Source organism: Cotesia typhae, unplaced genomic scaffold (genome assembly GCF_013202065.1).
Source record: "Cotesia typhae breed Kobodo isofemale line unplaced genomic scaffold, CoteBio_Ctyphae scaffold_13, whole genome shotgun sequence".
Classification (NCBI taxonomy): Eukaryota; Metazoa; Arthropoda; class Insecta; order Hymenoptera; family Braconidae; genus Cotesia; species Cotesia typhae.
The window spans coordinates 145,430-163,054 of NW_027423774.1; the positions used below are offsets into that span (position 1 = coordinate 145,430).

Below are 17,625 nucleotides of genomic sequence, written 5' to 3' on the forward strand. Positions count from 1 at the left end.
GTTAATGTTAATTTTAAATTTAGTTTCTCAAAAAGAATCCTAAAGAAGTCTTTGAAGAGATAAGTTGAATTGTGCAATTGGCTTCAGTAGGTGTTACACACTTGTTTAACTCTGTAGAAAAATGTTGATTATCTTTGCATTGTTGCTCCATTGGCTTGTCATCAACACAAATACAATATTTTGAACAGTTATCGTGAGGTAAATATACCAAATCATCAGAATTTAAAGGACATGATCCAATACATGATTCTTTAAATTTTGGAGTAGTTGTAGTAATATTTCCATCCAAAATGCAATTAGTTTCATTTAGTGGATAGCAAATTCCATGATCAATATTAAATTTAAAGTCATACGGACAATCTCTGATCAGAGCAGTACCATTTTGGCACTTGCAAAATTTTTTGCAATCCGAATGAGGCAAAACATGAGTGACTTGAGGCCAATCTTTCTCGGGACACGTTCCCACGCATCCTTTTCGTTCTTCACATCTAGCAATATTCGGTAATTCACAATGTTTCGACTCGGTTGAATATTGTTTGTTTTTTGGGCACTTTTTTACTCTCAAGTGTCCTAAAATGCATTTACAAAATTTATTACATTCCGCATGAGGTAATTTTGTGTAAACATTTCTGAATGAACACTCCCCGATGCATTTCACTGTTTCAGAATTTTCATTTTGTAACAAATGGAACGATCTTGATTCCTCAATTTCGACTGGTAATATACCAGGCAAAACTACTATTGCTAAAACTATAATTAAATTTATTTGATGTTGAATTGGTAATAAATTAAAAATTTTTTCCTGAATACTTACCAAGCAAAAACATTTTATTTATTTTTTTTTTTTTTTTTTTTTTTTTATCTGATAGAGGTTTTTTTTTTATACAAACTGATTTGCACATACGAATTTCCAGTCTTTTATATTATTCCAATCACTTGTCTAAATCGACAAGTGTTACTTTTGTGTACTTTAATAGATTAATGAGTCAGATGAATAAAAGTTATGAAAACGTGATACGAAATCTTGTGTAAATATAGACAGACACAGAATAACTTTAGAAAGGTTTTAAAAAATAGTCATTTCTTAATGTTTACCTTTTATTGATGATAAATTTAATAATATCTTTAACCAGTTTTATAATAATTTGAATTTTGTTCTTGATTAAAGAATAAATTGAGAATAAAAAAAATAATAAATCTAATTGATTGTCCATGAAAAAGTTTTTTTTTTTTTTTTTTTAGAAAATGGGGAATCTTTTAAGACGATGAAGAAGTGCAGTTAGCCAATTCAGGTTCCAAACAACTAGCGAAATCGATACTGAAATGAAAACCAAAAGGACAATTTTTAACCAACAGTATGCCTTCTTGAGTACATTGACAGAATAAATCACATTTTTCATGAGCTAATAAACAAATCTGATTGATATCTGCACTTGCAGGTGGGCACTCTCCTAAACAACCACTATTTTTTATGCTCGGTGAGGATCCTTGACAATGAGCATCTTGGGGATTTATACAGACGTATTGTTGCGGAGAGTAATGAAGTCCTGGAGGACAAAATATTTCAATAGGCGATCCTTGGCTGCACATACAAAATTTGCTGCAAACTTTGTGAGGTAAGTACGGAATATGACTATTTGAACAGCTTTCGATGCAATCTGATGGTTCTGCTGATACTTTTGTAATCTATGACTAATTTTAAAAATAATCAATAGAGGCTACTTACTTATAAATTGACGCATTTTGTAGATCTCAAGTTATTTATAATTTTAAAGAATGAATGAAGATTAAAATTTTACAGACCTTTTATAACAAAAACTTGTGACAGGGAAAACTGAACTTCCCATGGTCGTTATCAACCACTTTATTGACGCCACAATAAATGAGGGTTTTCCCTTACCGTTCGATTTTGACAAGTAGTTCAGACTTGTCACCGGGCGTGCAAATCGAAAGTCCCCACTGCTGTCCCCAAAAAACGAAGCGGGGTTGACAATAGGAAAGTTCGAGAACTCGGAGTCAAGGGTTATAAAAGATCCGACAAAAGAAACATCAAGGCTTTTTGAGCCAGGCCCTGGAACAAGTAACGCTTTTTTGAGCCAGCCCTTGGAACAAGTAACACCTTTTTAGCCAGGCTTTTGAGCCAATGACGCTTTGAGATAGTGAGGCTTTTGGCACAACAGTGAGTCAGTGTAGTGCTGTGTAATAAATTCTGTCATCGAGATTCAGGACCATCAAGAAGGAAGTCAATCTACGATCCGGAATTGGGAACCCATTACTTGGAGCCGGAAAGTTTATTAGAGACGAGAGAGAGAGACCAACCAGCCGCTGATTTCGCCCGTTTCCACCGGGACTTCACTTAACGTTTGGAGAGTTGTAAAAGTTAAGTCAGGTATTATTATTACAATTATTTCAGGCCAAGCTTGAATTTGAAAATTGAGAGGCCGAATTAACTGTAATAAAATTTGTCAATTAATGATCGCTATTGTCTCAGATGTCACTTTTAATTTAGTAGATTCTTTTATAAGTAAATTATTCATAAACGTCAATTAATTAGTTTGTTACAAGCCTTTTAGTTATGGGAAGTTATTTAGTTAAAATTATTTGATTAAGTTGAAATAGTAGAAGCATTTGTGTAATTTAGATAGTCAAGGTCACTTTGGAATATATGTAAGTTGAATATTTAATGAGGCTTGTTAAATTTGTAGAATTTGAAATTTGAAATGTTGAAAAATTAATTCTAGGCCGTTGGGCTGAATTTAATTAATTTAGTAAATCTAGTAAATTAGTTTATTGAAATAGTTAATAAATTTAATTGAATAATTTTGATTGATAAAATTTGTAATGAATTAAATTAGTGAATTTGGTAATTGGTATTAAAGAAATGTTAAGCGTAAAATTCAAGGAATTTAGATAATTAGTAATTCGAAGAAATTTGAATAATTAGAGAAAGTGTGTATTAAGTTAGCGTCCGGTGGACGATTTTTGTATGGAATTTAGTGAGTATTTAGAAACGTTGTATAGACGCCCGAGTCGGGGGTACAACGGATTAAGTTAGGAAACCGCTGCGTAGACGCCCGAGTCGGGGGCGCAGTCGGGAATAGGTTTTAACTGGTATTCCGTCAGGTTGACGAGGTAAATTATGTTAATTGGTATTCCGTCAGGTTGACGAGGTAATTAAGATATTGAGATATTCCGTCGGAGTGACGAGGTTGAATAAATTGGTTAATTAGTTATAGGAAAAATTGGCAAGGGCCATTTAGCGTAGGTGAGAGGTTCTCACATTTAAGTTAGTTTATAAGGAAATTTGTTAAGTTTGAAATTTAAATTGAATAAATCATTTATATTTTTCTAATAATTTCTCTCAGTTTTATTCGCAGCCTTTCTCGGACTTCTCACGACCCTGTCCTTTCCTTCTCATGCTCCTCCGGTTTCTGGGACACCGTGTCTAAAATCCCAGTGGCGCCCTTTCTAAAGAGGAAAGGGGTAGCTAACTGGACCTGGGCTAAACCTACGGTTACAAACTAATCGCTTAAATTAGTTGATAAAATCATTAAAATAGACTCTAAATTGGATGTATCATAGAGTATATATATATATAAAAAAAAAAAAAAAAAAAAAACACGATATTATCTAATTTATCTAATCAAAATAGTGATTACTAGATTTTTCAATTTCAACATTTACTTCCTATTAGTTAGAAACTGAACTTTAGATCTTGATCAAGCAAAGAGATTAAATCAGACTTTAATTATTTTACAAAATATATTGCTTAGAGTAATCGATAAATTATTTCGAGTATTTTTTAGATATATTTATTGATAATATATATATTTGATTAAAATGACTAAAAAGAAAAGTTAAATTTATTAATAATTCTATTAAAAAATATGAATTTAAAATAAAAAGACTTTATCGTTTATTTTATCAGAATTAAATATATATATATATATATATATATATATATATATATATAGACCATAAATTTTATTCAATAAAAATTAGCAATTTATTTAAAAAATAAAAATATCATATTGAATCAGATTTATTATTAGTTGATTGAAAAAAATTTTATTGGGATTTTTAAAAGAACGAAAGATTTATTAGGATTGATAATGATAACAAGTAAATTTTTTATAAAAAGTTTTTATTATACTAAATTTTTTTCACAGCAATATAATAGATAAAATAATTAACAAAAAAGCGATCAATAAAAAGTCAATTGAAAATTTTTAATTTTATAATCAGGATTTGCACACTTTGCGAGTTTTGCATTGACGCATTTTTTCTCTGGCCAACTGAATAGCATATCAGGTGGACAGTTGTGAATAATTATATCATAATCTAAAATACATAAGCAATATCTGGTACAATTTTCATGGGGAATCAGGTAAATGAGATCTGGCTTCATATTTGCCGGGCACGTGCCGATACATTTGGCCTTTCTGACATCGTGTTTTTTCAAGTCAGTTTCCTTCATGCAGTTGTTTAATTCTGGTACAAACTTAGCTCTAGATTGACACTCGATTATTATTTGATTGCCAAAATAACACAGACAAAATTTATCAGAGTCTTTATGGACTAAATAATTTATTGAGGCGCCACATTCTCCAAGGCATGAAGATTTTGAAGGGATGATTCTCGTATTCTTGTTATCATTTGAAGTATAATAATAATAATAATAATAATAATTATTATTATTATTATTATTATTATTATTATTATTATTATCATCATCATCGCGAATAATACTATTATTAAATTTTTTATTGCTCCTGACAAAAGATGTTTCTCCTTGACAATCAGCCTCCTCAGGATTCATGCAGACATAATTTTCCGGGGAGAAATGAAGATCAGCCGGACATGACATTTCAATAGGCCGTCCATGATCGCACACACAAAATTTCGTGCATAACGTGTGTGGAATATATGGTACTTCAACGTCGAAACAATTTCCAATGCAATCTGATGAATCTGCTCTGACTTTTGAGATTGCAATTGAAAATATCATCACCAAAATTACTGAAAATAATTATTAATATTAACTAATCAATCATAAAGATTTTTCGAAGAAATTCATAATGATAAATAGCAATTTAATAAGTAAAATAATTTATTAAACTTATTCAAATATTGCATTTATTTTAATTTTTAACGAGCTTACTTAACAGTTTATAATTTTGATAATTTTACTTACTTGAATTACGCATGATACAATTTAAATGTTATACTTTACACGGTTAAAATAATTCTAATGATATCTTAAATTTTTTATCTTGCGTTTATATAGATAACTAATCGCCAAAATACTGATAAAATTGTTGGGTACCTTTAATAAATTAAAGTGGTGAATTCGAATCTTGGAAAAAAAAAAAAAAAAAGATATGCCATCAAGTTATTTAACTTATCTAATCAGATTTATTTTTGTTTGTATAGACTTTGAAAGTTTATTGATTGAGAATAATTATTAAATATTGTAATATAAAAATTTTACATACAAGTTTCAATCACTTTTTTTTAACAATAATTATAATTTTTAGTAATATAATTTAAATACTTATTATTATTGTATTTAGGTAAAAAAATTTTAAAGTTAAAAAAATAGCGCGCGTCCGTTTTGCGCATGCGCCAGTATTTAAATTTGGCGCTTGCGCAGAGTAATAATTCTGAAGACTTGTCGATCAGCCTTGAGGATTGTGTACAGTACATAGATATATACATCACTGTATATATTTCCGGCATCCGGCAGACGCCCCGATGATTGTCAGTGTGTGTGTGTGTGTGTGTGTGTGTGTGTGTGTGTGTGTGTGTATATGTTGGTATTGGTAAATGTCTAATACTTGTGTCTAGTGTCACATATTCATTATTGTCATTTTTAATTAAATTTAAAACCCAGTCTTCTATCTTATACCGTATATTTTGTATTGTCTATTGTGTTGTTACAACAATTGTTTAGTCACCGAAACTTTTTCTCTGATTAAGCTGTAGTAAGTATTTTCATTTATTTTGTCAAATCAATTCTCACTAGCCGCTGGCTTTCCAGTTGTCATTTTTTTATTCTTATCACTTGTGAAAATTTTAACAGATAAATTTTACTTGCAATTAATTATTATGTTAATAAAAAATAAATTGATTGATAGTTTATTTTAAAAATTTTAAGGTGCTAAAATAAATCATGAAAATATAGTTATTAATTATCCGATCTATGGTTATGTTGAATGTCTCCTGCTGAGTTGGTATGAGTCATATTTCACATATGACTCCGGACATTTAATGTCATTGTTTAATTTTTTATTTTTAATACAATTATTAGTTCTCACCGTTTTTGTTTCATCAATTAATTTTTTTTCTTCTTCTTTCAATTTAATAATTAAAAAAGAATTGAAGTAATAAAAAAGGTGTTGGGTGTTAAAAATTATTATCTAATAGACAGATGGTCTAGACAAAAAAAAAAAAATTTGTCAACTTTATCAGATAAAATTAAATTAAAAACTGAGGGAATTACTCATAACATATTTTATACCCAAGGCAATTGTTTTACTTTGGCTTCTACAAGTACTAGGTTAGTTCTTTATTTATAGTTAAGAATCGATTCTAAACAACTTTTACAAATTTATTTTTTTTTTTTTTTCTCTTTCTATTACATCTCGGTGAAGTCTATTTGCATTTTAAATTATCATTGTTTGTTGTTAAGTATAGCGCAGTTTGAGATTATTCTTAAATGGATATACTTTCTAATATATTTAACTAGTTTGTTTTTAATTATCAGTAATCGTGAGTTACTTTTTTTTTTTTTTTTTTTTAATTCGTGGTTAATATGTTACGGTATTATTAATTTAATGATTTTAATTAGTGAAATTTTCTTTGGAATTACTTTTTATCCTCTAAGAAATTACATTTTTTTAAATTTTATAATTAATTTAAAAAGTTGATAAAAGTAATTTAAATATTTATAATTTTATTAAAAATTTTGTGTACGTTTAAAAATAATTTTAATGATATTTAAATTTATGCTGCTGTCAATTTTAACCACTTCGAATGTTAAAAAAAATTTGTCATGAAACTATTAAAATAATTTAGCCAACAACATGAAATAACATTAATAAAAATGATTAAATTTTTTTTTTTTAATATTTATCATTACTGATGAAAAAAAATAATAATTATAAACAATAATCCCCGATAAAGAATTTATTATTAAACCGGAAGCAAGTGTTAAATGAATTCGGGTCTCGTCCACGGAGTATCTGATGGCAGCACTATCCGCAGATGCTGCTCCAAATCGAAACTCCAGAGCATCAAAGTAGTATCCTGCGACTAGGTATTCCGGATGACCCGGCTTAGAGATTTTTCCACCCCCCGTGGCTTCCCTCAGTGCCAAAAGGAGCATTTACCCCCGGGATCCCATCAAAATTCCATCTCCGTCCCTCCGCGTTGACATCCATCTCATTATTAATCTTGTTTCGGGGTGCTCACTTGCCAGAGCGATTCGTCGCCTTTCGGGGGTTTTTCGCGACAAACTCGGAAAAATAGTCAGCTATTTTTCCGATTCCGACATGGAGCTCAGTGCTCCACCCATTCCTTTAAAAAGTCTCACTCAAAATGTGCCAACGCCGTTTTCCTTGACTTTTCCCTTCGTCAATTCGAAATATTAACACGTAGTTATTATTTTTGCCGTTGTTTTATCGATTAGTGTCCGGTCCAAGTGTTTGAAATTTCCTGTGATTCGTTTTTTAACGAGGGTGCGACGTATCTTAACATCCGTCAAGAATACAATCAAGACTGATTCTACAAAATTACCAAAAGTTCAAATTACTTTCAAGTTTATTTAAAATGTTGAATCAAAATTATTATTATTATTATTATTATTATTATTATCATTGTTCTTATTAAAAATTATAATTATTACTATTGAATTATAATTGCATAGTTTATTTATAGATGTTTAAATAAATTTAAAATTTAAAAATGTTTTCCTGCTGTGCATGCAAGAAAAAAAGCAGAAGCAGCAACGGTGAAAGCAGCGAAGAAAGTGGTGACGGTTCTGAAGAAGTCGACTCAATAAAAATAGAACTGCCGGTAGACAAAAAAAACTCTAATTTAAATGAAGAAAGCTCAAATATCGTCAACGAAAATCTAGAGCAATTAAATAGTAATGGCAACGGTAATCATGTTAACCATGAATTGGAACTAGAACTGGAGCCAGAGCCAGAGGAAGAAGTTTTAGATGTAATTTACGAAGTTATTAAGCCTAAGGTGAAACCTAAAGTTGATGATAAACTAGAAATTAATACGGAAAGTTTACCAATTAATAAACTTACAACAGCAGATGCTCAATTGATTGATAATTCGAGTCCAGAACTAGAGACTGGTGATATTGATATTAATTCCGAAGAGTTTATTAACGAAGTTAAAGAAATTTCTCGTGAAATAATTAGTGATGTCGAGAAACGCTCTTTAATTATTGTAAATGAAGCTCACCGTGTTTTGATAAACACTAAGGATGTTGAACCTAGTCTTCTTGAAGATGCCAAAGTTGAAGAGGTTAATGGTAATGAAGATAGAGACAAAGACAGAGAAAAAACGGGGGTAGATAATGAAATAAATTTATTAGAGAAAAATATAGTAGTTGTTGATGATGATAATTTAGAGGATAAAGTTATTAAAGATAATTTAGAAAAAACAATTTTAGAGGATAATGTAGACGTAAGTAGTGAAATTGAAGAAAATCAATCAGATTTTAGCAATCATGACGATAATTCAATTACTACTGTTAAAGAAATCGAAGTTAATTTAACTGATATTATTAATGAAGATAATATATTAGAAGTTAAAAGTATTAGTAATGAAAATAAGGCTAAAATAAATATTAAGAAATCTAACGGAACAACGAATGCTGAAGAAAGTTCTGTAAGTACTGACGAAGTTAAATTTCTAGTAGATAAAGTAAATATACATACTCCAGAAATAATAGATCATGTTAGAAAAATTTCGACAGAGTTAATAAACCAAGTTGAAATTGAGGTGATTGATGAGGTCAAGAAAATATCTTCGGAGATTATTGATCAAGTTGAAGACAATATTACTGATATGATCACGGTTGTTGAAGAAAATTTGTTAGTAGTAAATAGAGAAATAGAGGAAAATTTGTCAAAAATTAGGAAGCATTCTAAAGATCGATCTGACGTTGAGTTGTCTTTGGGTTATGAGGAAGAAAATTTGAATTTTACATTAATCAAGTGTGAAGAAGATAAAGAAGACAAGTCTATCGTTGATAATAATAATAAAAAAGAAGAAATATATGTTACTTTAGGTGAAAGTAAAGAAGAAATAAGTGGTATTTCTTCAATAGAGGGTGAAGAGAATTTAAATTTTACTTTAATTAAATGTGAAGAAGATAATTCCAAGCTGGTTTCAAGTAAAAGTGAACAAGATAATTTGATAGTTGAGAGCAATGAAATAGAAACTCAAGATAAAGCGAATAATGATAAAGAAGCTGAAGAAAAAGGAGATGAAGGTGGAGGAGAAAACAACGGAAATGAAGAAGATAATGAAGAAAGTGATTCAACAAGTACTACTGTTTCTATCAAAACAATAGATGATATTAAAACATGTAAATTGACACTAGATAATATAGTAATGGGGCCACCGACTGTTTGTTTATATCAAGCCCCAGGTTACATTGAACGAACAATTGCCGATGGACCTGACGACGAGGGCGATGACTCTGTTTTCGAGAACTCAATAACTACGGAACCAGGTATTTTAATCCTGATTTTTAAAATATTGATTGAGTAGATTTTTTTTTTTTTTTTTTAATACTTATCGCTTATATATATATATATATATATATTATATTATTTAATTAATTTATTGAAATTAATATTAATCTAACTGCGTGGAAAATATTTAAGAAAGCAGTAAATTTGACAATTGTGTTGAAAACATTATTGTACAGTTAGTCCGGCTTTGACTAAACCACCATCAGTAGCAGTAGTGCCAATAGATAACCCAATACCGCGTTGGCTCTCTGAAGACGACGATACAGATAATCCGGAAGTATGTGGTGGTATGCAAGAACCACCAGCTACGCCTGTTGCCAAGGACGAGCTCGCTTTGAGACGGCACAGGTTTTTCTCAGATTTAATGCACGCTACCAAGAATGACAACGAGCACAAAGTCAGATTCGATCCGTTGGGACCGATGATTCATCCTGGTTAGGATATATATAAATATATAATATAATTATATTTATTCATTTTATTGTATATTTTTTAGTACATTAAGATCAAGATAATATTAATTTTTTTTTTTTTTTTTTTTTTTTTTTTTTTTTTTAACTTTGTGTTTATATGTTTTTTTGATAAATAGACCCATTTCTAATAATTATTTAAAGTGGTCTGTTTATTAAAATAAATAATCATTTAAGTGTTAAATACAATATTAATATTTCTATAAATGTAAGGATATTACGTTATTAAAATGCCTACATTATATTTAACGCTGGTGAATTCATCAACAATATTTGCGGCTTTCTAATTATAAATCTGCATTTATATAGTTATTCTCATCGTGTTTTATACTTGTGACAGTAGTGTGTTGTCTCTCAGTTAACTCTGATTTTCTGGAACCATCGGATTATTATATTATATTATTAATAGGATTATATTTTTTATCTTCTGTGAAAAAGTAATTACAGTTTTTATATATATATATATATATATATATATATATATATATATATATATATATATATATATATATATATATATATATATATATATATATATATTTATCTATCTAAAATTTATAATCTTTATCTTTTACTTTTTAAAACTATAATTAATTAATTGTTAACTAGTGAATAATAAAAATTAATAAAGTAACCCCAAAACTTATCGAATCAATAAAATAGAAAACTATTTTTAAACATAAAACGGTGACACATTTTTATCATATTGCAACGTAGATCTTTTAGTCATCATATTTATGTAATAACATCTCTGAGTTGTAATAATTTCGTAAAATTACTTGCGACAAAGAAGCTATTTTAACAAATAATAAAATATATATTTTGAATAAAAATAAAATCTGTTATTTAATGTTAATTAACATTAAATATTTTTTCAGGTTACGAGAACGAGCGAGACGAGCATCTAGAACAGCTGGTAACTCGTTTAGAGAACGTAACCAAAAGACTCGAGAGCGTGCCATCGAAATTTTTTACCGAGACCCAGGAAGTCGCTATCCAGACTTATTTTTCATTGTCAAAGCAAGTCGAGAGGGTCGACGTATCGACAGGTCACGAGTTCAAGGAGCAAGATCAAGAATTTCCTGATCCACCTGATTTTGGAGAGGTAGAAGCTCAAGTTTATCAGGACTCAGAAGTTGAATACACAGTTAGTATGTCTGTTGCTGGGTACGAAGATCTTGTCGCCGGTCCGTTCGCTGAATATTTGGCTCTCAGTCAAAAGATTGGCGGTGATGTTGCTGCTCACAGCAAACTCGTCAGCGAAGCTTTTCGGTAAGTATTTTTATTTCAATCAATAATCAATCAACCTAACTACAATTTTATAATTTTAGAATTCAAAAAGAATTTATAAAAACAGCGGCAAGCCGTCCTGTACCATCAAACCAGTCTGAACAAGTGTCACTTCTAGGCCCTACATCATCACAAATTCAATTGATCCAACAATTTCGCGAAAATAATCGAGGCTCGCAGTACTTCAATCATTTGTCAGCAATCAGCGAGAGTATTCCAGCTTTGGGATGGGTCGCTGTTACACCTACGCCTGCTCCCTACGTCAAAGAAATGAATGATGCCGGTCAATTTTATACCAACCGTGTTTTAAAGGACTGGAAAGAAAAGTAAATATTATTTTTATCATTCGCTTCAATAATTATTGGTCACATACCTTTTGATCTTTTCAATTTAAATATCAAAGTTCAAAGATCTTCAGGTTGGTAACTATAAAAAAAAAAATAATCAATTATTTAAAATTAATTAAACAGAGATAAGAATCACGTTGAGTGGTGCAAAGCATGGGTACAAACACTATCTGAATTGCAAAGGTACATACGTCAGCATCATACAACTGGTTTAGTCTGGTCTAAAACAGGTAGTGTATCATCATCATCATCATCATCATCATCATCATCATCAGCAGCAGCAGCAGCACCACCACCACCACCACCACCTGGTGGTATGCCACCACCGCCACCTTGTGTGCCTGTCGGTGATATTTCAGTCTCTGCTGGTGGCGATGATAGAAGTGCACTTTTCGCACAAATTAATCAAGGAGAAGATATTACCAAGTGTAATTATTGCTTATTAATTATTCATTTTTTTTATTCTAAAGAACTGTTATCTCTCAAGACTCTCAGATGGCAGTTTTTGTTACATAGATTAGCAATTATTTAAATATTTTACTTTTTTTATCAAACAGCATTGAAAAAAGTAACATCCGATATGCAGACGCATAAAAATTCATCTCTAAGAACTGGGCCCGCACCATTCAAAGCACCAGTTCACAATAATTTAAGCTCACCGATGAAGAGTGTGCCACCAGCAAACGCGCCTATTGACAAACCACCAGTATTCAGTCGTGACGGTAAAAAATGGCTGGTTGTGAGTATTTTATTTTATTTTTGTATACTTGTTTATTGACTTTAATAATTTAAGACTAATTTTTAAAATTCTTCAAGGAATACCACAAAGGAAATAAAGATCTGGTGATAGAAAACCCCGAGATGAACAACGTCGTCTACATGTACCGCTGCCAAGACAGTACTCTCATAATAAAGGGAAAATTAAACTCAATCGTCATGGACTCTTGTCGCAAATCATCGATCGTTTTTGACTCCCTCGTCTCCAGCATCGAGTTTGTAAACTGTCAGAGCGTCCAGATGCAGGTGAGTTTTTATTAAAAAAAAAAAAAAAAAATTTAATTTTACAAGTTAAAATTACTAAAAAATTATATTTTAAAATTTTTAAATGCAATACAAATTAAAATGATTTAGAAAACCCAGTAAATAATTAAAAATTTACTGTCATTTAGTAAAATTTTTTTTACGTTTAAAAATATTTTCAATACTTGAATTTGACCGGTGGTAAATATGCTTCATATGGTCATTATTTTGGAATTTGAGCTTTGAAACCGCTGACAAGTCTGATATCGACGTGCTTGTGTGTGTAGTTGAAGGTTTAGCGAGCACTTCTTTTTCATTATTATTATTATTATTATTATTATTATTATTATTATTATTATTATTATTATTATTAACATTACTATTACTATTATTATTAATAATATTATTAACTGCTGATGACACAACTGTTATAATTTTGGAGTCTTTATTAACATTAATCTCTTCATTTGAATGAGTATTATTATTTTTATCAATCACTTCTTGCACGCTCAATTCCCGGTCTTTAATGTACTCCAAAAATGTCTTTGGGTCAATGACTTTAGTCACGCAATTATCGTTATCCGCGACAACATTAACATAAATAATAGTTTGATCTTTCATAATAAATTCGTTATTTTTATTGGTGTTTTGGCAGTTCCTTTTGATAACCGACTCGCGAAAAGTTCCCTCGGTAATCACCGGAATATTTTGGTTTGAGTTTTCCAAGCTGACAGAAACAGTGAGAGGTCCACGAGCGGGGCTTTTGGGTCGATACTCGTCTTTCCTCTCTAGACGGCTCTTTAGAACCGGAATACACGATTTAGATAATTTATTCATAGACTCACGTGATCGCGAGTTGTACGCGAGTTTACCAGTTCCATTAATCCGCGGACTGGCTTCCTTTTTTCTAGGGGTCACATACGATTTACTGCGTCTCTGAAAATTAATAATTTTCCTTTGGTCCTTCTTTCGGTCGTTATCGCTCGTAAAATTCGAATTACTTCTAGTTATTCCTTTTTTCGAGTTATCAGTATTTTTATTTTTACTTTTATCAAATACTTTAATATCTCTTTCAGCAACTTTTAATTGCTGTGAATTAAAAGCAGATTTTTTATCGCTCAAATTACTGGCATTTGATTTACTGTCAGATAAATTTAACTCGCTGTCCAAAAGACTCTGGTGAAACGTGTCGCCAGATAACAAACCAGTTGATTCATTACTTTTAACTTTCTCATTATCGAGCTTAAAACTTGCCAATAAATTCATTTCCTCCCGACTTTTATCCTCGGACAAATCCGAAATAGAATCCACCGTTAAATAAATACTGCTCTCTTTCGATAAAACATTCAACGATTTTATTTCACTGAGCTTCGATTCCTTGTCCATACAGTCCAAATTAATCATCGATGTTTCAGATATTGTTTTAGTTATACCGACGGCCCACGAGTTCTCAACCTGCTCCAACGCCTCGAATCTTATTTGTTCTAGTTCTATTAAATTTTTGTTCTCACTTCTCGATGCTTCATTAATTACCATCCGGACTGTTAAAGGCTCATCCATTAAATTTAATTTTATAAAACTGTCAATTTTATCATTTTCGACTTTAACTTTGACATTAACTTCCACTTCATCGTTTAAATTTATTAAATCTTCCTCATTTTTGTAAATTTCAATTTCTGATATATCATTATCTTTATTAATAATTTCTTTCACTTTTAAAAATTTTTTATTTCCACTTGCTTCCATTTCTTCCTGTAAATTTTTATCAATTTTAGTATCTATCAATTCCAAACTCTCTTTAAAATCAAATCGATCAAAAGAACTACTTGACAACAATTTATTTTCATAATTATCGTCCTTCTGCAAATCAATCAATGGGTTAAATTGCTGGATCATCTCCAAAGATGATTCATCTCTGCTGATCGAGTCTAAAGAAATTTCCGATTCATCGCTAATTTTTTTGAAACCCAGCATTGACTTGCTGATTTTTTCGGTACAGCTACTTCCCGACTGTTCTTCATTAATAATATCCAGTAATTTCGGCTTAACATAATTCAATTCACAATTATTCTCTAAGTAAAACTGATTGATCACAAACTGTTTTAATTCTTTATTGTCATCAAAGTCCAAATTTTCCTTTGAAATTAAAGAAGAATTATAGTTAAACTCAAATTTATTATTATCTCCATCAAAAATGTTTTCTTCTTTTCCATCCGATCCATTATTTATTGACTTGACTTTATCAAAATCAATTTTACTAGCATCGCTTTCAGTGTCAGTCTTAAAATCGCTCAACTCCTTCAAAAACTCTCTAAACTTTTCTCTCTTATTCCCGTCATTGGACTCGACAACCAACAAATCATCTTTACTATAACTTTTTAAAACAGTTTGTAATTTTTTCAGCCTATGCTGTACATCTGAAAGACTTTCTTTAGTAGTGATTTGCTTCAGCGAAGACTTTAAAATAGTCTCTGAATAAATTGAACTGTCAAAAGTAAAATTCTTAGCGGAACTTTTTCCCGAAGAGCTGATTGACGTACTAGAATTATTATTGCTCTTATCAACGAATTTTAAATCATTAGACTCAAAATCATTTTTGTCTTGTACTAAGATAATCATTTTATCGCTTTTACGTCGGTGTAATTTTTCGCTGTCATTAATCTTATGCCGGTAATTAAATCTCTTGTCAGCGTTGGCAGACTTGGGTTTGCGAGCTCGTGAGTTGTTGTTGTTGTTGTTGTAGTAATTGTCTCGCGGACTTTTGAGGCATTTATTAAACCACCGGTTATCTGATAAAGTCAGCCGTATATTTTGTTTATGGCCCTCGATATTCGTTCCTTTTATTTCCTCAGGCAGCGGCCAAGTCCCGTACTGCATCTTATAAGTTAGGATATTAACGCGTAATTCGAGATCTTGGAATTTATATCCAACGTCATTTAATGTCTCCTTTGTGAGGACACTTTCGTTTAAAGACTTCAACCGGGACCAGATTGTATGGACGAGAATTGTTGATACCAGTAATAAAATTATTATCTGTGTGATAAAAATTTAATTACCACTTATGTACAATTAATTAATAAGTTATTTACTAATAAAGTTAATACTTACTCGTAATAATACGGATTCATTAGTAACACAATCAATAACATCGGTTACTATTTCAGACCACATATAATTAAGAATTGCATATGGACATTCTTTCCAATTAAGCTCACAAATTAATCTTACCGGTCTGATGTTTCCTCCTGTTGATACAAAATAAATAAATAAATAAATAAATAAATAAATAAATAAATCCATGAATTACTTTCGTCAATCTGAATTATAAATATTTACCGATTTGCCAACGCATTTTTCGTTACCTCAAAATATCCGGTTGAAAAGAAAATAGTAAATATCAATTTACTAAAAAAAAAAAAAAAAAAAAAAAAAAAATAATAATAATAATTTATAAATTACATCGTTGTTTGACAGATTAAACTGACAGTCAATTGTCATAATATTTTTTTTTTTTTAATTTCCGATAAATTTTATTTAGCTGAAGAAGAGTTTTCTATTTTTTAAATTTCACGATAAGTTTTATTTTATGTTTTGTGTGTTTATTATTTTGCATGGCCTGATTTTGTATGTATGGTATTTTTTTAATTTAATTCAATGTTCAAATTTAATTACTCATATTTTTTCTTATTAGGTACTTGGAAAAGTTCCGACAATTTCAATCGACAAGACTGATGGTTGTCAAATGTATCTGAATCAAGAATCACTTGACGTTGAATTGATTACTAGTAAATCTAGTGAAATGAATGTTATGGTACCTAAAAGTAACGGTGATTACGTAAGTTGACAATTTTTTAGTTTTATAATTTTATTTTATTAATTTAAAAATGAATAAAATATTATTGGCTCATTTAGGTATTTAAAAATATTATTTAAGAATTTAAATAATTAATTATACACAATTTACAGACGGAATATCCAGTGCCAGAGCAATTTAAAACGACTATTAATTCCAAAGGATTGTCAACGATAGCCGTCGACTCACTGGGATAAATTTATAATCCTCTTAAAACTCGTCTCCTAATCATTAGATTCATAATTTAAAAAAAAAAAAAAAAATAATAAATAAATAAATAAAATGATACGAATATAATCATTAGGGAATAAATTTTTTTTGGTTAAATTAAAAGTAAACTTTAACCGTTTAATTGATATAAATTGTCAATGAAAAAAAAAAAGAAAAAAAAAAAAACAAACGTACTGAATTCAAAATTTACAAATTGAGATTTAAAAAGTCTATTAGGTCGGCTTGGATAAAAGTTCAACTTACTATCGCTTTTATACATTTACACCGTTTCTAAGACTTAAACTTTTATTCAAGCCTTTAAATTTATTCAAAAAGAAAAAAAATTAGTCGGTCGCTAAAGTCGCTTTTTTAATTAATAATTTTATAAATTCACGTGAGTCCGTAATTGATCTAATCGAGTACTGAGATTCGAAAAGTTCTTGCAATTAAACTTTGCTACTACTAATAAAGTAATAAAATAATAACTAATTTATTATAAAAACATGGGTTTTATCATAATAACCATAAAGTAATAAACAAGTTAAAATAATCAATTAATCAATTACAATAAATTGAGTGGAGTTTGTACCGATAACTCATTAATAATAAACAATTTATAAATCATTGGTTTTTAAATTTTATTCATTGAATCATTT

The 17,625-nt window shown here is 29.8% G+C and overlaps 3 protein-coding genes across 3 annotated transcripts; 1 reads left to right on the forward strand and 2 right to left on the reverse strand.

The window, feature by feature from the left end:
* Positions 1 to 19: 19 nt before the first annotated feature.
* On the reverse strand, positions 20 to 5,333 carry LOC141535210 (uncharacterized). The gene is made up of 4 exons (XM_074255047.1): positions 5,195 to 5,333; positions 4,232 to 5,019; positions 1,392 to 1,686; positions 20 to 750 (listed from the first exon to the last, which is right to left on the reverse strand). Exons 1-4 carry the CDS (start codon positions 5,205 to 5,207, stop codon positions 20 to 22), a joined length of 1,827 nt encoding a protein of 608 aa, XP_074111148.1. The 5' UTR covers positions 5,208 to 5,333.
* Positions 5,334 to 7,950: 2,617 nt separating this feature from the next.
* On the forward strand, positions 7,951 to 17,593 carry Capt (adenylyl cyclase-associated protein 1). Its single transcript, XM_074254184.1, has 9 exons — positions 7,951 to 9,757; positions 9,956 to 10,213; positions 11,128 to 11,521; positions 11,581 to 11,865; positions 12,010 to 12,314; positions 12,444 to 12,625; positions 12,703 to 12,909; positions 16,598 to 16,741; positions 16,873 to 17,593. Exons 1-9 carry the CDS (start codon positions 7,966 to 7,968, stop codon positions 16,954 to 16,956), a joined length of 3,651 nt encoding a protein of 1,216 aa, XP_074110285.1. The 5' UTR covers positions 7,951 to 7,965; the 3' UTR covers positions 16,957 to 17,593.
* LOC141534677 (uncharacterized) lies at positions 12,941 to 16,590 on the reverse strand. Its single transcript, XM_074254188.1, has one exon. It carries the CDS (start codon positions 15,781 to 15,783, stop codon positions 13,048 to 13,050), a length of 2,736 nt encoding a protein of 911 aa, XP_074110289.1. The 5' UTR covers positions 15,784 to 16,590; the 3' UTR covers positions 12,941 to 13,047.
* Positions 17,594 to 17,625: the final 32 nt, after the last annotated feature.